Source organism: Lycium barbarum, chromosome 5, assembly GCF_019175385.1.
Source record: "Lycium barbarum isolate Lr01 chromosome 5, ASM1917538v2, whole genome shotgun sequence".
Classification (NCBI taxonomy): domain Eukaryota; kingdom Viridiplantae; phylum Streptophyta; class Magnoliopsida; order Solanales; family Solanaceae; genus Lycium; species Lycium barbarum.
Genome location: NC_083341.1, coordinates 128,932,822 through 128,955,879, shown reverse-complemented (window position 1 = coordinate 128,955,879; position 23,058 = coordinate 128,932,822). Strand labels below are relative to the sequence as shown.

Genomic DNA, 23,058 nt, shown 5'->3' with positions numbered 1-23,058 from the left:
CCAATAGCAGTTCAAACCGTAACTTCTCGAATCACTATCCAAAACTCGATGAACAGCCAGCAAACAATAAGAAGTAAACAGAGGTATGCTCTTGTGAAATATGAATAAATATGCTCCATTCATACTAGGTATACAGATCAACAGTGGAATTAATTAATAACAATAGCTAGACAACAGTAGAATCGCATATTATAACACATAGCGCTAGGAATTCTCTCCGACATTTCATTTAACTGCAGGATTGCAATTCAAATAACCCATTTAACACAAAATTTCTTCATTCATGACTTGTATGAACATATAAGACATGATACTTTTAATAAGCAAATCTTTGATGCTAAATACACTGCTAAGTGAGGAAAATAAGAAAAAATCAATTTTTATTCCGTTTTGACAATTTGAACTCCTTATAATAATGTTCATAATTAAGGTTTATGGTCTATCACTAGTTCTATTGCTTGCAACTGTGGAGTCTGGTTCTGTTGCTATTAGGAAGAGAGTCTTTCAGGGGAATATTAAGCAACCACTTATCTTTCCAAAACTTTACAGAGGTGCCATTTCCAATCCTAAAGGACACTTCCTGGAAGAAGTCATCCTTCATATTATTAATGTACTTCCAGCGACCAACACCATGAGGGGCTGCATTTTTCTTGGTGCACCAGTTGTCAAGTTTCCTATACTTCATGTTGACCACTTCTTTCCAGAGGCTAGGTGTCTCCTGGCCATACCTCCACCACTATTTCATTAGTAGGCTCTTGTTGTATTTGTTTAAATCTCTTATTCCCAACCCACCCTGATTTTTTGGTAGGATAACCTTTTCCCATTTCACAAGGTGAAATTTGTGGTTCAGAACTTTACACTTCCAATGTATATAGCTTACTTAGAGTACAGTCAAACCTCTCTATAACAACATCGTTTGTTCTGATATATTTTGGCTACTATAGCCAAATGTTGTTATAAAGAACATATATTACAACATAACATAAACAGTCTGTTCTAGAACAACTTGGCCCTTACAGTGAAATGTTGTAATAGAGAATGGATACTATAGAAAGTTCTGACTTTAATCTGTATATCCTTATTTTATGTTTATCACTTTGCCAGCTAAATAAAAATACACGAGGTAAATTGCTGGAAAATCTTGATTCTCAAAAAAGATCAAAACTTTCTAATGAAATCTTGAATTTTGATTTCCAAAAGTATAAATATTTCATCTTCCATAAACCAAACGGTACAAATTTCAAAATATTTCATCTTCCAGAAACCAAACGGTACAAGCATCGCATAGCACTTACTCAAAGTTCAGCAAAGACTCAGTAGCTAATATAAATCTGTGATCGAATAGTCGAATAGCTTCTTCTAATTATCTAATACCATAATAAAGTCACACTTTCTCAACTCACTTCTCAAACAGTTTCAACATAGGCTACACTTGCCTATAGTTTAAATCCATTGAAATTGAGTTATGAAAACAGAGTTACACTTAATCCATAGTTGGTGTTACATATAGATGCTTCGCTCCCAGTAGTGGTATTTTTATTAATAAAAAATCACAAAAGCAATTCCACACACAAAAGTACCTCAAAGTAAAACTCACGAACACAAGCGACCAAAGCCAAATTTCTTTCATGCATAGGGAATTTCTTTCCAAAATTGTTCCTTTCCCTAAAAACTTTCAGATTTTGCACAAAAAGAAACCCTAAAAGGAACCCATTGAAGATTGAACAAAAAAATTTACCACTTTCAAACATTTGTTACCTGGAAGAAGCGATTCTACAATTTTCCGCTACTATTCGAAGCTATGCACGGTGAATCAGTTGAATTTTCATGAAGCAATCGAATGATTTTGGTGGAGTACGAATTTTGGGTGAAGTTTTTGGGTGGAAAGAGCTTTTGTTGAAAGAGAAAACTAATAAACACCAAAAGAAAAATAAATGGGGGGAAATGAAAATAAAGGGTGGGAGTGAAATTTAGTACCCGCCTTATTTTCCCACGAAATTTTGCCATCGGTTCTAACACCGTAGAAAATTTATCATTTTTTGGTTAGTTTTGCCACGGTTTTTGGAACCGTGGCTAAAAAACCGTGGCTAAAAGACGCTTTTTTGGTAGTGATTTATGACAATAAAAATCTTTTTCAAATTATATGGTAATTTGTATTAATGGTTCCATGATTCACGGAAATCTCATAAGGTTCCATTACAGCTAACATCTCTCTATCAAAATCACTCCATTCAAAAGTTTTTTGCTGGTTTTTGTTGTATTCGGTTGTATTTCGCGTTTTTGAAATACACGAAAATACAAAATTTGGCAGAGTAAAAAGAGGTTGTATTTATGGAACATATTCTCTTCTTTCATTTTAAATGGTAAGTCAAATTAAATCATTCATGTATCACGCATAACGACTGAAGTTCCATAACAACCCATGTTTCTCTCTCCAAATTACTCCATTACAAACTTTTAGAAATACTTCCAAATACAGAAAAATATACACTGGAATACAATGAAATATGGTTGATTGTTTAAGAAATATAAAATTGCAGTACGCGTATATACAATGGAATACAATTAAATGTATCAGAAACTATTTCGTAAATTAGAAATACATTGAAATATAATATACTGAAATAGTACACTGAAATATACTGAAATATATTGAAATAGTACACTGAAATATACAGAAATATACTGAAACAATACATTAAAATATAGCGAAATATACTGAAATATACAAAAATATACTGAAACACCACAACCACAACCACCGAACCACCACAACAACTGGAAAAAACCTCCTCCTTCCTCCGCCGCCTTTCTTCCGATCCACCATCCTGCTTCACTCCAAAAACCCTCCTGAACCACCACAACAAACTGGAAAAAACCTCCTCCTTCCTCCGCCGCCTTTCTTCGATCCACTACTGTCCTCCTCCACTCCAAAAACCATACCGAACCACCACCAAAAACCATTAATACATGAAGCATATTGAGTTCAGATCTGAAGAACTAGAACCTTAAGGTTTTTTTCGAGTTTGGAGATGGAGATGGAGATGGTAGTAATAGTGGTGGTGGTGGTGGCTCCGGTGAAACCCACTGCTCCCTCTTTTTCAGATCTGAGTGTATTCTCAGATTTGGCATCGTTCCACCACCGTCGCTGCCACCTCATCATCATCAACAACAGGAGCAATGGCAGCGGCATCGACGGCTTTAGCAGCCGCCGGAGTAAAGTCATGGTTGTTATTCGACTAGGAAGTAGCAACAACTTGTGCAACAACGATTTTGCTACAGTTTTTACGAGCTTTAATGCTCAGTTGCCTCACGAAGTTTGGCTGAAGGAGAAGAGAGGCCGGAGATAGAGAAAGGGAGGGAGAGAGGCGGCAGTGAGGGGAAGGGGAGAGAGGAGAGAGAATTTTTTTGGTTTGGAGAAGATGATAAATCTTAAATGTGTAGTGAGGGAGAATAGAGAGGTACATGTATTTCAAAAGTTATTGGACCAATTATGAAATGTAATTTTGGAAAAATAAAGCTACAAAAATTAAATAAAAAATAAGGTGGTTATTATTCATAAATAAGTCTTAGAGGTAGCTATGGCAAGTAAATTTTCCTAACCAAAATTCGGTTTGTTTGCTGGTCTTTAACCCATTTTTGTGAAACTTTGGACCAGAAAATTAGCAGCCCAGTTAACCTGATCCAATATAAGACCATGTACCCATCTATCAAAGTTAGCAACCCAATTAACATGATCCAATTTGTGACTCTGTGCCCCATCTTGCCAGAAAATCTTGCATTAGATAATATAAAATGTTCTGTATGATGTAATTTGTTTTTTTAAAAGATTTAAATATACACTGTGAAGTTTCTTTACACTAATAGTATAATCTGACATGTGATAGCATGTTAGTTACAAATTTACCAAATTACCAATTAATGCTTGTTAAAAAAATTATTTGTACCTTAGCATATAAGTGATTTATGTAAAAACAAAATTATCCGTTAAACTAGTTGAAGCTTAAATCCTTTAGATTTTCTGAATTTTGCTCGTATTATTGTTGTTGTTGAATGTGAAGACTGAAGTTAGTGATATTACTTGACCTAAAAGATTCGAATAATAATTGACTTTAACATAGAAATTGTTCTTGGTAGAGAAACCACATCACATGCAAATCAAAGACAAATTAATACACTCCCTAGTCCTAATCTAACAAATTAACGAAGCAAAAACAGAAAAACTGAAGAGATATTTCTGATATATATGCTCCTAAAAGTTGCTGCATGGAAAAAATGTGTGTTGGAACAACTTGCTCTGAATTGTAAACATCTACGTTTGAATTTATAGAAACAACCTAAGCCTTTGTTCAACAAAATTTCAACAAGAATGGCCCTCTAATATATTGGATGCTAGTAATTTGGAATGTCAAGTTGCTATATATGCTAACATTGGAAAGGAGGCATACAACACCTTAGGCAAATCCAACATCGTAGAGAGATAGAAAAATAAAATAATTTATACGACAAAGCACAAGTTCACATGATAAACGTGCTTTTGAACTCAACGATGGCGTAGGCAAAGGAATAAATTTGTGTCAGCTATTGGATCTAAGCGATTAATATGTGCCATAAGCTTTTGTTGTAATGCATACAATACTTGATATTACTATAATATTATCCAATTAGTACTACAAAGGTCTTATGTGTAGTTAATTTCTACAAATTCAAACGTAGATGTTTACAATACATGAGCAAGTTGTAACCACACATTTGCATGCATCAACTTTAGGGAACAAATTAGAAATTTCTTTGAGGCTAAAGGAAACTAAAACTCATGTGTATCAGTGGATGCTGACCTCATATTTTTGTCTTGGTGTTTTTGTTCTTCTTATGCATCTACACTGCTAATTGAATTTGTATTTTGATTTTCAATGTGACGTGAGGATTCCTTTACAAGATCAATCACTATGTTAAAGTCAATTATTTGAATAGTTGAAGTCAGATATTATCACATTTTCACACTTACTAATCTCAAGAAGACTGCAACCCATTAAAAATCATTAACATTTACTTAATCTATGGTTTATACACCGCTTATTTAACAGCTGTTACTTCTGTGTGTTATTGTCTACTTCGATTTTAATTATTCTCTAAGCTATAAACAACGAGAATTGAGTACTGAAGCTTTATTAACCAGTAAAGTCCCTAACTGTAGCGTACAATTGCATTCTTCTATATTCACAAGCTAGCTATGGGCACCAAAGGCCACATGTGGCCCTACACCTTATATAAATATGTCTATCTCTATACTCATCTTGTCGAAATATTTATTGATTTTAATAGCAGTTGTTGAGCTCAACCAACCTAAAGATACTCTTAATATGACATGATACAGTTCATTTGAGCTATGCCAACACGATTTTTCCAAAAGACCTCACACAAGTGCACCTTATATTTAGCTTCCCTTTTTCAAGGAAAATTACATATTTTACAGCACGTTTATTTACATTTGTTAACCGGTCTACAGAATATATACATATATTATGTGTATACATTTGTCGGTTATGTATGTTAATTTCTTATTTTCTTTCATCAACCAATATAAAACTTAATTCGCAGACTCAACAACTATAAAAAAACTGCATGTATTGTGCTATATGGTAGACTTCTTGTCTAAGTATTAAACAACACCAACATACTTGAGTACTCCAATTCACCCCGCTATTTATTTAAAAAAAAAAAAGGTGAAAAGCAATATTAGTAACGACGACTATACACTCCTCCCTCCACTCTCACATCACATGCCTCCCCACTATGTATAATTAACATTGGTCATCTCTTTTAGGTTCTTTATTCGTTCAAAGTATTAAATTTATTGTATTATTATCGTTCTGAATTTTAACGAAAGACAAGCCTATTTTCTAATTTATCTAAAGATAGCAATTTTCATATACAGTCAAACCTCTCTATACACAATAGCATCGTCGGGTCCGAAATTTTTAGGTTGTATACACATATTACAACATTAATAGTTAAATAATTTTTCCCTGTTATAGGCAGATGCATCAAAAGTAATTTTTCATTTTTAATTGTCAAATTCTAAGCTAAATCACACTTTGTACAATAAAGGAAATATATATATATTGTGTGTGTGTGATAATTTTGTCATAAATAGTGTATTAAAGGATCAAATGGTAAGGGTGGTATTTAGGGTGTCAAATGGTTAATATAGGCTGAGTTAATAAATGAACTAGGTTACTTTAGTTGAGACGGACTGGACTACAACAACCAACAACAATAGATTCAATATAATCTCATCAGGTGAGGTTTGGGGAGGGTAGAGTGCACGCATACTTTGTCCCTACCTTGTGAAGTTAGGGAGACTGTTTTCGATAAACCCTCGGATTAAGAAGAGAGAAAAGGCAGCAATAATAATGGGCAGTAACAACAACAAGATAATAAGATAATTAAACTAAGTGAAATAAAAAATCCGGTTGTGCTAGAGATCTAAGAATAGCAACGTAAAAAGATACTGATACTCCTGGAACGGAAAAGAAATCCACGTGTCAACCTACTATCCCTCTACCCTGATACTCAACCTCCACATCCTCCTATTAAGGGTCATGTCCTCGTTAAGCTAGAGCTACACTATATCCTTCCTAATCACCTCTCTCCATGACTTCTCCATCCTACCTCTATCTCTCCTCGGGCCCACCACTGCCAACATCTCATACCTCCTCACTGGAGCATCTGTGCATCTCTTTTACACATGATTGACCATCACAACCTCCCTTTCCGCATCTTGTCTTCCACGGGGGTCACTCCTACCTTGTCCAAGTCACGTCATTCTTAATCTTTCCTCACCTATTCTGCCCATACATCCACCTCAACATCCTCATTTCTGCTACCTTCATCTTTTGGACATAAGCTTTCTAAGTTGAGCAACATTCCCCTCCCAACACTACTAGAGAAACTCAAATTATATGGGGATTTTCCTGGGGATTGTACAAGAAAATTCGCAGGTAATTTAGTTTCCTGCGAAATTTCCTGCCAAAAAAAAATCCGATGGAAAAACCTCCGTGGGTAATTATTACCTGCAGATTTTAGAATCCCCAGAAAAGTTACATGCGGATTTAAAATCCCTAGATAATTACTTGCAGATTTTTTCGTAAGAAATTCTAAAAATTCGCATGAAATTTTTGGTAAAAAAATTGGAAAAATGGAATTTACTTGCGGATTTTCATAGCGAGATATCCGCAAGTTAATTCCCATGAAAATTCCCTAAGTAATCTATAGAATCTTTTTTACTAGAAAAAGAAATTAATATCATGAGAAAAATAATAACAATTATTATTTTCAACTAGATTCCCCTATTCAAAACTAGGTTCTTGTCCCCCAAGCTTTACTCACCGGAGACAGCACACCACTCAGGATCTGCTCTAATACACTAGAGATACCTGCCCTCAATGTTATTATTTCTCTCAAGTACAGGGCAATATTATTATTTCTCTCAAGTACGTACTAATTAAGAGTCTGTTTGGATAGGCTTATGTCTATAAGCTGTTTGCAGCTTATAAGCTAAAAAAAATAAGTTGGGGTAGTCTAACTTATTTTTTTTGGCTTATAAGCTGTTTTCAGTTTATAAGCTGCTTTAGATAAGCTAAGTCAAATGGGCCCAATTATTTTTTTGAGCTTATTTTAAGCACAAAATGACTTTAAGCTGGCCAGCCAAACACTCAAAAAAACTGAAAACAGCTTATAAGCCAATCCAAACGGGCTCTAAACTAACTTTTCACAATTATAGCTCAACGATAATCCTCAGTATTATTGTTCGTCTTAGGGGTACCTGTTATTATTTCTCTCAAGTACAGGGCAATATTATTATTTCTCTCAAGTACGTACTAATTAAACTAACTTTTCACAATTATAGCTCAACGATAATCCTCAGTATTATTGTTCGTCTTAGGGGTACCTATGAAGCCAACTTTTGACATTTATAGCTCAACCATATTTCCCCTTGGTCGGGGGAAGTTAATGTCATTTCCTGCAAAGAGAAGCCACAAACGAACCGGGCAATGGAGTTGCACTAAAGCTTAATATTGAGTGGAATTGCACAACAATCAGCCGATGTGGGACAAAGTTTGTCCAGTTAATTTATGGTTGTTTCTCTCTCACTTTTTTTATTTCACAATTTTTTTTGTCTTATTATTTCTTTGTCATTTTTACAAAAGTTCCATTTAGTATATACCGGGAATGACAAATTTATTTCATTTTTTAGATGAAAAGTGCCTTAATTAACAAGGATTAAACACATTACATGGTTATGTAATTGGTAAAAATAAAAATAGTTCTGGCCTAGCTTTTGGAAGGCCAAAAGTGCTTACTTTTTAAAAAGTGAAGTGTTTGGCCAAACTTTTTGGAAAAAGCAAAAAAAAAAAAAAAAAAAATCCCAAAATCACTTTTTTGAAAAACACTTTTGAAAAAATGCACTTAGAAACACTTTTTAAAACTTGGGTAAATATTAATTGCTGGTCAAAAGTACTTTTTAAATTAATTGGTCAAACACAAACTGCTTCTCACCAAAAATATTTTTTGAAAAGTACTTTTAAAAAAAAAAACACTTTTCAAATAAGCTAATTTTAGAAGGTTAACTGAACAGGCTATAAGTTATTTCAATAATGTAACCAGTAAGTTAAATCAAGAAATAATGTTTGGAAATAGAATCATAATTTCACTTGATAAGTGTCAGTAACATACTATAATTGAATTCCATAATTTCAAATATAAGAGAAAAAATAACATGAGTTGAATAGATAGTTAAATATTTGTTACATCATATATGTTAATAACAAATGTAACTTATTTGTTCTCTTCTTAAGAATTAAACTTAAATTGTTCAATAATACATATTTAGTACTCTCACCGTTTCAATTTATATAAACCTATTTTTTAATTATTCCGTGTAAAAAAGAATGACCCTTTTCTATATTTGGAAACACTTTACCTTTATGCAATGATTTATAGCCACACGAAATATATGTGACTCATTCTACACCACAAGCTTAAAAGTCTTTTCTTCTTTTTAAAATTTGTGCCCCAGTCAAATGGGTTCACATAAATTAAAACAGATAAAGTATATTTTATGATGATATCAGCTGAAAAATGTTAAATGTTATTGTATCGTAACGTTGTTATATCCTTTTATGTTAGTCATAGTAAATTCTTAATTATTAAAAAAAATATGATAATTATTTTCTTATTGAATTTGCTCGAAACAAAAAGTAGTAACCCATTATAATGCTTAATGACTTGTAATACTCAATCCAAACCATATATCACATCACAGGATCAACATTTTAACTATATTTATCTAAATCATAGCAACAAAATCCATAGGTAATTCCCTAGGTAATACAATCCATGGGTCAATTCCAAGAAATAACCCCTAGCTAAAATCGCAATAACAAAATTCCTAAGTCATTTCGCAGGTAATAAAATTCCTGGGTAACTTCCCGAAAATAATCTTTAGCAAAAATGGCAGCAAGAAAATCCCTAGGTAATATAATCCCTAAATAAATCCCTAAGAAATATTCTCCATCTAAAATCGTAGCAACAAAATCCCCAAGTAATTCCGCAGATAATAAAATCCCCAGGTACATTCCCAAGTAATAATCCCCAGGTAAATTCGCAGCAACAAAATCCCCAAGTAATTTTCCATATAATATAATCACCAGGTAAATCCCCAAGAAATAATTCTTAGGTAAATCCGCAAGTATCATTACCTGGGGATTTTGCTACGATTTCTCAAAGGAAATAATTTTTTATATATTTTTTATTGTTTACCTGCGGAATTACCTTGGAAAGTGATACTTGGGGATTTTTTTTCCTAAATAAATCCCCAAGTAATATTTTGGCGCTAAATTTACTTGCAGATTTACCTAGGGAAATCATATCCACCGGTAAATATTCTAGAAATTAGGAATTTATGGATTTTCACATGAAAATCCGCAAGAATTACCTGCGAAAAAAGTTCCCAAGTAAAAAGATCTGTGCCCGCCTTTATACAGTTGGATACAAAATTATCTATTTTTGAAACAGGAATTAAAGTAGTAGATCTTCCCTATGTAATTCGAGTTTTTTTAGTAACCCCCCCCCCCCCCTCCCATATCGCATAGTCGGTCTAACCACCACTCTGTATAACTTGCACATAAGTCTAGACGGCAAGCACATCTTATTGCACAAAAGCCTGGATGCGGGCTTCCATTTTTCCAGCCCACTCCAATACGATGAGCGACATCACCTCCATTGCCTTGGGAACTGACCTCAGGACTTGAAGTTTCTTCTCTTGGGGATGACTTGAGTAGAAAGCCTCACGTCCTCGTCCGTTACATGAATCACGTCACTCAACTTGAAACCTTTAGACTCCAAGGTCTCTCTCCAAACCTCTAGCTTCGCATTAACCCCGCTCCGTGTCTCGTAAATCAGTACTTGGAGTATATAACATGGACTATAAAATAAGTCATATCCCAACTCGTCCAACTATTACAAAATTTTAATTTCTTTAATATGTTATCTTATGATTTGTTTAACTATCAAAAAAAAAAAATAGAAAAAAGAAAACCTATGGTTATATATAACATGTCAAACAAACAAAAGTCTTTTATTAACTACTTTGACAAGATTTTTTCGGGCTAATTTGAGCTATATACGTTTAGCCCAAATAAGCCCGACTTTTAGGTTAGTTGAGTTCGGCGGGGCAAAATGAGAGCTAATAAATGGGCGCAGGTTAGGTAGCTCATATTTTCGTAGGCTAATTTTGCCACTCCTAACTTAGTGCTAGCTAAGACAACTATATTGATCATGGTGAAGATCTCGAAACCCATAAATAGTAACAAAGCTAGAGCTCACAAGGCAATGATACATGATTCAAAAGGGGGTTCAATTGAATCATCCTCATCAAAAAATTATATTGTGAAGTACGGTTAAATTGTTTTTTTTGTACATACATAAATTGTTGAATACTTTTTACCGAAGCATATTCTAGAGTATCTCAAAGATGGCTTAAATTACTTTCGATTGCATGTTCAAGTTACATTTTTTCACCTCCTTGATTCTTTTAATAAAATTTCCTGATTCCGTCACCGATCTTAACACCATCTAGAATTTTCTTCCCCCTCCCACTCCCAGATATTCTTGGTGGGGAGGGAGGGTGGGGGGAGCCTGGTCCATCCAACATATAAGGATGTAAAAATAGGGTTTCTTCTGTTACATGGATTGTTGGCTATATTTCACCTTGCATATATTGTACATGTGCAAATATTGTGAGACAAAAACAGCAGTTTGTCACATGAAATTACAAGAAAATGTTTGCTCCTAACGTGTCGTGTTTCTTCTGGCTCAAGAATGCAGAAACTTAACAACATTATATGTAAAATTCACTTGACTAGGAAACCTCTCTGTATTCAAACACAGTCGAAATTATGTTATGTCCCCAAAAATCCCAAAGGATACGCTAAGGTCTATTAAGAAAGTGTCACGTGATTGATGTCGGCAAATTAACGATATAACATCAAATCACACCAAAAACCACCACGGACCCCTATCATAATTGTGGTATTGTCTCGTGACACTAATTTTCAAGCAAGGCAAATTCAAATTTTAAATTTGATGAGTTAGATTTTTGAGCAGGTAACGAATCTTATTTTTAAAAAAAAATTGAATTTCACATTTTAAAAATACTTACATGTAGATATCCTTTGAATGATTTGATAATGTAAAAAATTATTGAAACTGACATTGTAAACATTTAAACTCCAAAAAGTTTAGTTGATCAATTTGATCGGGCCTCACCATCTATTTTAAACTTTCAAATATTTAACAACACCATAGGATTACTATTAAACTCTTTTTGACATGAAAAATCAAAAACTTTGCCCTCTCATGTTATCTAATATCCAAATTTGAAAGGATAGAGACTTTTGGTGTCACTTTCGGAAACTGAATTCCTATTCAAGTTTTTAACCGTATGAATAAATTTATACTAATCCGTTATTTGAAATTCAAATTTGGGATTTTTCTTGGGGTATTATTGGAATGAAATACTATTAATTGATATATCGTACTAGTGGGTAACTAACAAAACATCTTTGACCAAATTGGGAAAGCGACAAGTAAATTTAAAGAAACTAATTAAAAGTTTAGTTAATTATTAACGATTTTTTTTATGCACAATACAAAATTCATTCTCAGAACCTACGATTTAAAGTGACCTACATGCGGAAATGTGAAGCTAAATTGACTCTTGGCTATTTAAGCCAACTTTGATTAACATACTAACTTTTACTAGCTAATTGATGACTATATATGGTTCCAGTCATTGGGAGTATAATTGATCAGAAAATTACTGAATTAATACTTGTAATATTGCGTTCAAAATTTGACCATTGACCACTGGACTGCCTCCTTAGGAATGTGATTTTTATTATATGGAGACTTGACCTTATTAATTATAATAATAAAATTAGATCAAGGCTTGCCCATAATTAAAAAGCCAAAACCTAGGTATGAAGTAGACTAATAAAGTATGTTTTGCTTCGTACGTGTTAGCAAGCATATGACAGACTTGAGCACCATATACTTCCTAAACGCACATGTATGGAATATTATTGCATGCATGTTGAATTAATTGTCTTTCTTTCACTCGGTTTCGGTAGTTGCGTTGGGGCTCAAAGATTTGTACCGTGTAAGGCCCATTAAAAGTGAAAACACTCCCTATCATGATATTTTCATTCTTAGTGATCGAATCGGAGACCTCTGATATGATTAAGGGTATAGAGGGTTCCTATCGTTAAACCGCAATTTGGTCGTGAATTACAATACTCAAATCTTCTATAAAAGCAATTCTCGTATTTTTCTGCTAAATGTGAATGATTAACTTGCTCTCTCATAATTATTAGCACATTGATCATTAGTTTATATCTATCTGTCTTTTTTCTTTGGCTTTAATTATAGTTATATCGGTCAAAGTTTTCTCTAACAATCTCGTTTGTCTGGATTTGTTTACGTCTTATTCTTGTCATGTTATGGATTGTGTGTTCTAATGATAGTTATTGAGCTTTTCACCTTTAGGATGTAACCGCAAAGTGATATTTCTTTTAGCTTGATTATGTATTTGTAATGCAACGTTTTAACTATTTGGCTTTAATTTTTATCACATATTTATAAATCTCGATCGATAGATTTTAGTCAGCATCTAAAAATTTGACTCATCACCAACTTGAGGGGATAAGTTCATCAAAAGCTAGTTGGACAACTCTCTGCATAAATATTAATTTGATTCAGAGGCTATGACCTGTTGTTTTCTGTAAAAGGGTATTCAAATTAAATTAAATTAACTTGATCAACTGGCATTCCGTACTATTCACAACTAGAAAGGAATCTATATTACAAACAGATCTTCTTGGGGCAACTTATTAATTCAGTTAGCTGCTGTGCATTTAATTAGATTTTAATTTTGCTCCATCAATTGTGTACATATTTAAACTACGTATGCTGTAAATGAACTTGTAAAAAAAAAAATGCGAAGTCTTAGGAAATGGGAACTTTTAAAAACTATAGAGCCCGACACAACACATTGCGCTCACGTAATCATATTTTCAGTTTACACCCACATATGCCATAACAAAAAAAATTCACAATAATATTTATACATTTGGTATATAATATTATACACTTGCAGTAAATAATGTTTCAACCTTGTATAAAAGTATATACTATAGTATACAAGAGATGTTTATACATACTTTTACACTGTTATATAATATTATGCAAACTTTATGCAAAAACTATTTTTTCATTTCCTACGGACTTCAACCACGAAACTCCAATATAATCGAACTAGATAAACATCACCAAATAGCTCAAATCTTCATCGAATAGCTTCAAGTTTTAACCAACTTCAAAATGACATCCCTGACGAACCCCATTCATCAATTTGTCAAAAGTTTCAACAGATTAAATCACAAAATCCATTTGTGAGTTTTCAAGTTCTTTAAAACTTTGACAACAGAGTTTTAAATTTTTCACGTTAACTCACTCGTTTAAATTTGTAATGATAAAAATGAATATCACTCTCAATCAGCTGTTTCTAAGCATAAAAAATAGAAATCATTATCATAAATGAAGGAATTATTGCATTTTCTCATGTATTTCAAATTGTATACAAAATGGGCTAAATAGGGTGATATGTGAATATATGAACTCATTTTGGTTGTAAACTTGGGCCAAGTGATATAAACAATAAAAATCTCAAAATTGTTTTAATTATTTTTAAATATATAAATACATTACCCGATTATATATAAAACTAAAATACAGTTAATAATCGTCCGTTAAAGAAAAAAGGAAAAGAAAAAGTGGTGAAGCCACCAACTTGAGAGCCATTACTTTACTATACAACATACATGCATGACAAAGGTCCCATTTGGAAATGGTTTGGATATGCAATTTGGATATTTTAAGTTGTATTTTTTCTTATAGACATAAAAATCCCACAAATTGTGAAAACTATCAAAACATTCTCAATTCTTATACAATCTTACCAAATGAGCAAGTCATAGCTCATAACAAAATTAGTACACTACTAGAAGGCCTTTCTAAAAAATACAACATCAATTAATCAAACTTTAGTTCAATAAAAACGAAAATTTAACATGAATAGTAGTGTAACTACTCTTTAATATAATTCTCCCACATAAGTTAAAGGTTGGTAGACATAAATAAAGGTTGGTGGAAGTTAATGAGATTGGTAAATGATTGATTGGGGTAATTGTTAAAAATATCTACCAACTTATGGGTCTTTTTTTACAAAATATAAACTTATGGGTTAAATTTTATATTTAAAATTAGGGAAAAGGGCCTGATTTACCCCTCTACTATTGGAAATAGTCCACATTTACCCTCTGTTATACTTTCGGCACAAATTTGCCCCTACCGTTACCTAAGTAGCAATATTTGCCCCTATTTTTAACACCAGTCCACTGTGGCAATTGTAATTTTTTTTAAGGGAAAAGGGCCTGATTTACCCCTCTACTATTGAAATAGTCCACATTTACCCCCGTTATACTTTCGGCACAAATTTGCCCCTACCGTTACCAATAATAATTACCAACTAATGTAAACTTATCACAAACACAAATTCACGAGAATTCAATAGTTTTTTTTTTTTATCAAACTTATATTTTTAATTAAAAAAAATCATTGAATAACTAACTTTTTCATCGAGAGACCAATTATTATTGTATGCCATATGAATTTGATGTAACTATAAGAACTCACAAATTCTAAATTCTGAATATGGTACGGGATAAATAGTTAATGCTTCCATGTCATGAATTATGTAGACGTAATTCTTATATGTGTGTTATTAGGACAACAACATACCCAATTAAATCTCACCAAGTGAGTTTGGGGAAACTGTGTTATTAGGACAAAGAGTCAAAAGTCAGCGTGAGCATTAAAGAATAAAGCGGCTAACATCTTTACTTTGGTGTGGGAACTTCAGAAAGCACGTCAAAATCGAACTTAAGAGACTAGAAGAGCAGCGTTGTCCGTCGACATGCTTCCTTGTTCACAAAGGGTTATTTTTGGTATTCTGTAATTTAACGCTTTAAGAATATTGTACCATCTTGCTGCATGAATGTCATTTTCCCACAGCTAACTAAGAAAACGGGAATTTGGCACAGTGTATCAACAGAGAAATACAATTGGCATAGAATAATCATGTTTCAAAATATTGGTATGGAATGGCCTATTCACACATTTTAGGCTATTTTTCTTTGTACCCCACAACCCATAAATCATGCCATTAATATAGCTTCACATGCAGTTTGAATTTCATTTTCTGTCCAACCAAATTTCCCCTCTTTTATTTCATCTCCTAAAATATTTCAATTAACAATTGTTTTTTTTTTTATCTTTATCTGAAACCCTTTGCCTTGTAAACTTATATCACCTCCGTATAAAAAAATAAAAATACATCTAGTGTATTCATATAATGTATACATCTTCTATAACAGTTATTGATCATTTGTATACATCTATTGTATTCATATAATGTATACGAATATTTATATACATTTACTATAGTAACATACTATGTCAATGTGGATATACACATGTTGATTTGTATACATAGACTGGTGTCGAAATATTCCATAAGTTTCAAATTCTATGTATGCAATACATAAATATTAATTTATTTATTTTTAGATACATGGTGTTTTTTTAAAATTAATAATGTGTGTTTGATGTATATCAAATATGAAATTTGATTTGGTATACACATAATGTGTATAAAACCTGTTTGTTGATCATTTGTATACACCTATTGTATTCATATAATGTATATCAAGTTAAAGAAGGGATAAAAAATAAAATCATCCCTATTATATAGCTCTCCCCTTGCTTAGTTATGTTAAATATAGGGATAAGAAAATAGTCATCCCTATTATTTAGCTGCCGCTTACTTAGTTGGTTAAGTTGAGCTCATTTGTTTAGGCTTATAATTTACTAAAACTTTTTAGGTTAAAAGATGTCAATAATATGTAAGAGTCGTACCAAGTATAACGGGGGTAAATTTGTGCCGAAAGTATAACGGGGGGGGGGGGGGGGTAAATGTGGACTATTTCCAATAGTATAGGGGTAAATCAGGCCCTTTTCCCTTAAAAAAAATATTACAATTGCCACGGTGGACTGGTGTTAAAAATAGGGGCAAATATTGCTACTTAGGTAACGGTAGGGGCAAATTTGTGCCGAAAGTATAACGGGGGTAAATGTGGACTATTTCCAATAGTAGAGGGGTAAATCAGACCCTTTTTCCTTAAAAATATTGAAACCATGGTTTCAAACCCCAAATCATACCGTTTTGGATGGTTTGAAATCATGAGTGAAAACGCATGTCCAAACGTTGGTTTGGGATCATAGTTTCAAACCATGATTTGAAAACGCATGGCCAAACGCCTACAAAGTAGGAAAACTTTTTCTACTAGTAAAGGTTTAGTCCTACTAATATAATGTCGGCGATGCAATAATTACAACACACACCCTTCAAAACGTTTTGTGTTCGATAATTTTTACTTTCTCGCATGGAGTACTGCTTTGTTTTGCCCTAAAGAGAAATCAATATCATCAAAAAGAGTGGACAGAGAAGAGACAAATCCAGTAATAATTAATTAATGACAAATGGTTTTGGAAGAAGATCACATAAAGCGGAACATATCTTAACGCATTTTCTCCCCCGATAAACTACATGATTAGACAAACAGCCCAACTAAGTAGAAAATGGAAATTTGAGATTTCCTCGCATTTTATTATTGAAATATATATCACTCCCCAAATGTCTTGGAAAATAGAGACAAATAGACAATGCATATCGAAATATTAACGTCTAGATACGTAATAATAGTGTGATGGAAAATTAAGCAACCAATTTACGATGTTTAACCAATAATCCTTCAAATGTCCTAAATTTTCAATTTAAACCCCCAAGAAGTTTATTACAGGAGAGTGATCAGAGGAGATTCTACGTAAGTGGTCAACTCTGGTTAAAAAAAGATCCCCCATGGTGAATGAAATTATGCTCCCTGTCCTCCTTTGACAGCAAGTTAAGAGATGAATTGATATATTTATTGAATCTGTAGGGATTGAAGGGGCTCGAACTCACAACTTCCGCCTTGACAGGGTGGTACTCTGACCAATTGAATTACAATTGCAGGAAAATGTGATGTACACCCTAAAATCAATTTAGATTCGAACTAGTCACGACTAAGGTCGAGCAACTAGCTGCTGCAGGATTGAACTTCTATCAATCTTACCATGCTCCCCTAGCCCTATAAAGGCCAGTGAAGGAACACTCTACTCATCTTTATTACGGCTCATTACCACAACGCTCGTTTCGGCTAATTCTTCAATAAATAAAAAGAAGTAGTAGTGTGTCCTTGATAAATATAATTAGTGTTACGACTTCAAATTCAATAACCAGACTACTACTACTCATTTGAAATTTCTTCTTTTAACAATTGTTAGTTCTGTTTTTTTTTCCTCTTCTTATAAAAGAGAAATGAAAGAGAAGAGTTGGTGGTTTCTTTATATGGACTTGGGCAATCCTCCCCTCATAAGCTAGCTTTTAAGGTTGAGTTAGACCCATGATCCATTTCTTTACATGGTATCAGAGCAGGACCCATCTCACCCGATGTTAGGCCCCCAAATTAAATTGCCCACGCTCCAGATGTCCAGCCCTGGGCGTGAGGTGGGGTGTAAGTCCCTCATCGGTGGTTAATGAGATGGATGATTTCTTTATATGGACTTGGGCAATCCTCCCCTCATAAGCTAGCTTTTGAGGTTGAGTTAGGCTCATGATCCATTTCTTTACAGATTGGCTAGTCATAACACTCATTGTGTCAATAAAATTTAAGTTATATATATTTCTATATTTATGTAAAGAATAGAATTTTTACGTTATTTTTCATATATTATACCAGGAATCTCGCCGGGAAAAGGTACATCATATCCCCATCACGCGCAACAATGCAGTTCTACACAAATTTCATAGTAATGTTGTACGTTCGTTTCATTTCTTCCAAAGTAATCTCCCTCATCAACATTAATATATTGAAAAAAATATTATATATAATTAGCTTTCTTACCACCAAACAAAATAATATCTTTTGTAAATTCACTTCCATGACAACTAGGTCCTTTTGCTATAAATATTAATTCAACTCTTTATCATATCTAACTTCTCTCTTTAATCATGCAATAGTTTATTTGTTATTTTATTACTCTGTTGGATCTAGGCCAAGGCTTTTTTTTTTTAAAGAAAAAATAACTGTCAACTCATTCTTCACTCTTTTTTTGTTGTTGTAATAATAATAGTATCCTGGTTAGCTAGTGCACAACTTAACTAACTCATTAAGTATTTGCATACTTTTCATCACAAATAGATTCCAAGTAATTCTGCTCCATCAAGACTTCGGTAAATAAGAAAGCATCACTAATATTTTTTTTATCATTACTAAAATCGGAATTTTGGTCTTTTATGATTTTCACTTTCCTCATTCTTTAGCTTATTTTAATGATCTATACTTTCCGGTCAACAATACCATGCTTAAGTCAAGCTAGTAGCCTGTAGTATCTACTTAGCTAGAGTAAAAAATAGGTGAGATGAAGATCTAAGATCTTCACGAAAATCGTGACATTGATTTCAATGTTCCTCATAGACACTATTTGAGTATTTGTCATGTTAGTAAAATTGATGTGGGGCACTTTTAGGGTGGGGTGTAAGAATTAGAGAAGAGACGATAGAAAGATGTTTCCATTGTAGTTTTATTAAAATGACAAGGAGATAATAAGATAACATGGGCTGCGTGCTGCTCCTGACACAAACTAGGTCCACATAGTTGGGTGATAAACCAGGGCAAAATTATCTCCCCCACCCCTTCACCCCGCCCCCTCCGCCCAACCCAATACTCAATTAGAGATGGAGCCAGAATTTCAGATTCTGTATTTTAGAATGATGCCTTCAAGTGGTAATACATTTTGTGGTTGTTACTGCTCTATCATGCTTTTATAGTATGTCTGTTATTTGTTTTTCATACTACTTTAAATTGTTTGTCTTTATATGTCGAGGGTCTATCGGAAAGAGCTTCTCTACCTCTCAAGGTAGGATTAAGGTCTGTATATATTCTACCTTTTTCAGACCCCACTTTGTGAAATTTCACTGGATATGTTGTTGTTGTTGTTGCCTTCAAGTCATGATAATAACTGAATTCTAAATATAATATTGGAACATATTTAATGAACTTTTTAATGCAAATACACTGAGTGAGCAAAACCTACTGAATTTCAATCAAACCCGTATTTGGACTTTTGTGTCCGCCCTGTATTCAACCCCTTGCCTGTGTTCACTCCCACTTGACTTTGAAATATAAACTTCCAATTTGGGAGATATAAGGAGAGGGATGGTTTAGCGTACCTACAGTGACATACGTAGAATTTAAACATCATATATATATATATATATATATATATATATATATATATATATATATACGCGAATCTAGGATTTCTGGAGCATGAGTTCACCACTCAATTTTCAATCAAGTGCACCATTTAGTCTTTTGTAGTATGTGTTCCAGTAGGTAGTATTATACTAATTTTAGAAAATATATACGTAAAATACCTAGTTTTTCGGCGAGATCATGTATTCACGTGCTCCAAAAAAGGCATATATATATATAAAGTTCGTATGTAAGATATTTATGATATCGTAAATTAGAAATGTTAGTCTACCAGTGTCACTATTAGAAACAAAGGTTTCCCACCGCCATTCAATGGAAATTTGCTTTATAAAACATGATTTTTCCACTTTATTCCCACCTTACCAGCTCACTAGGAAAACGCGTGATGGGAAACAGGTTCCCATTGAAACGCTGAGAAAAATTTTCTACTTTTTCAGTATGAAAACACTACTATTTAGATTTTTTCCACCGATATTCAGTAGAAAATAGCCATTAAATATTTTTTAATGGAAAAATAAAATTTTTTTAGTAGTGGGTAGATTGGGGCTTATTCTAAAAAAAATTAACTCGCTCTACACCGCACAACATAGCAATTTTTTTCACAACTAGCCCTGGCCCGCTCCGCACAAGATCAAACTCACCTTGCACCGCGTTTGTGTGCCGTCCCTTCACTATCCCTATTGTGAATGTTATAATACTTTGTGTTATAAATTAAACTCTATAAATTTTCTTCTACTCACGTTACGTGTGGGCCGCATCTCCTACATCTTTAACCAGTGGTGTATATAGCTTATAGTTATATATGAAAAAGATCTATCAAAATTTCAATAAATATTAACTATTGAACGCATAATTTTCATGAACTTTAAACGTGGAGCTCATTAAATTCAAATCCTGAACTTGCTATATATGCTTAAAATGAGATTGATTTCTCTCTCACTTTGAAACTATTCTCTATTTAAAAACAAGAATAGCCCACTGCTTTCTCCCATGCACTTGTCTTGTTCACAACACTCCTTCCGTAAGTGTTTTTTAATTTCTTCTTCATGGCTCCCTTATCTCTCTGTCCATAACTTGTCTCTTCTCTCTTCTTCGCTTTCTTTTTAAACTCCCCTCCCACAAAAAACTCATACACTTATCAATTCATATTCAAGATTCTATCTGACAACTCACTTAACTACATCTCTCTCTCTCTCTGGCCTTTTGTTCTTTCTTGAATTTTGATTAATTTCCTTTCTCTTAGTTTCACTGACAATATAATGTCAAGCAGAAGATCACGTTCCAGAATAAGTGATGATCAGATTGCTGATCTCGTTTCCAAGTTGCAACAACTTATTCCTGAAATTGGCAATAGGCGCTCTGACAAGGTATTGTGAAAAAAATTATTTACACTAGTGTACATAACGTAAATTCATCTCCTTTTAATTACTTATTTTTACTACTATATGTTTGGTCGTTTTCTTAAATTCATCTCCTTTTAATTACTTATTTTTACTACTATATGTTTGGTCGTTTTCTTATCTTTGTTTTTTCTTTGCTATGTATATATGTGTGTGGGTGCAAATATATGAAAGCAATAATTTCCATATTTTGTGTGGCCTTACTGCTCCTTTTAGAGATAAGTTTGACGGTGACATTTTCATCCCCATTAGTCAGCCCACAAGCCCTCATTAATTATAAGGCAAAATGTACTTGTGCTTTGACGTATTTCTTTATTTCTTCATTTCTTCAGGATCATCTCACATGGAAAGAAAGAGCGCAAAAATCAACTAACATAAAGTGAGGATATGTGTCTGAACTGTGTTTGATAGACTACAATCAATAGCTTTCTCGAACAGGGATATAGGAAGAAGTCAATAGCCGACACGCTTGTCAGGAGACTTGCTTGACCTATCGAAATACCAATATAGGCTTTTGACTACCAACAAGATGATGCGGAGCCTTCTAAATGTTTCTACGATTCGGAAGTTCATGTGAAGAAAATAAGATGTTGCTCCCCCGTAAAGAATTTCACAAATTAAATGTTACACTCTTGATGTATGATAGCTACATAATATCCTTAGTTTCATCTTTCTTTATTATTATTATTATTTATTTATTTATTTATTTTGAGATTCTACAATGGAATTAATTGTTCCACTACACAAGTTAGCAACCCCACACCTCCTATATAGAGTTTCTCGGTCGATTAATGTCACCTATACATGCACCCTTTGCCTATTTAAGCTACAACATTTGTGCTAGATTAAAAAAAATATTGCAGTTAGTTTCTAACATTTTTTCTGTTAATTAATTTAAACAGGTGTCAGCTTCAAAAGTGCTGCAGGAGACTTGCAATTATATTAGAAATTTACATAGAGAAATGGATGGACTAAGTGAAAGATTATCACAGCTTTTGGAATCAACTGACAGTGATAGTGCTCAAGCTGCCATTATTAGAAGCTTACTTATGTAGCTGGAGTATTAATTAGCTAAGCTTCTGCTTGATTAAAATTTCTATATTAAAATGCAGCAGTTATTATTAAATTAGGGTTTTTGGCCACTAGGTCAAAGTACTGTCTCTTCTTTTTTCCCTCGATGCTTAGACTAGCTAGCATTGGCGAGCTATACATTAAAATAAGAGGTACATCTATTTAATTCTCTGCTTAGATTTTCCAATTTTGAATAGTTTTTACTTATGTTGTATTGTTGCATCCATCCATTTTAAGAGCTGATCCTTCTATGATCAGCCTTTTTTAAAGTATATAAGTATTGAAGATATTTTATCGTTCGGTATCATGTTATTATTTTTTTCTCTCGTTTATTAAGCTTTATAAGCAATGCAAATTGTTAAATTGTGTGACTGGCCATCTAATCTAAAAGTTTAAGGAAAGAGCATATATTTATTTGCTTAATTTATATTTTCAAAAATAACTATGAGAAATTAATGGACTTAAGATACACTTGAAGCAGACACTCACCTTGGTTTGATTTATATAACTTAATACTAATTAAGAAC

General features: G+C 33.1%; 1 protein-coding gene across 3 annotated transcripts; it reads left to right on the top strand.

Annotated features, from left to right (window-relative positions):
• The first annotated feature begins 20,897 nt into the window (after positions 1-20,897).
• Positions 20,898-22,743, top strand: LOC132642714 (transcription factor PRE6-like). Of its 3 annotated transcripts, none has more exons than XM_060359776.1 (3): positions 20,898-21,427; positions 21,793-21,839; positions 22,363-22,501. In XM_060359776.1, the coding sequence occupies exons 1-3, from the start codon at positions 21,320-21,322 to the stop codon at positions 22,433-22,435; spliced, it is 228 nt and encodes a 75-aa protein (XP_060215759.1). In that variant the 5' UTR covers positions 20,898-21,319; the 3' UTR covers positions 22,436-22,501. The 3 variants fall into 3 exon arrangements, with proteins under 3 accessions (XP_060215759.1, XP_060215758.1, XP_060215757.1); XM_060359775.1 differs by lacking the exon at positions 21,793-21,839 and having other exon boundaries at positions 20,923-21,081; positions 21,304-21,427; positions 22,363-22,743; XM_060359774.1 differs by lacking the exon at positions 21,793-21,839 and having other exon boundaries at positions 20,924-21,427; positions 22,363-22,743.
• The last annotated feature ends 315 nt before the right edge of the window (positions 22,744-23,058 follow it).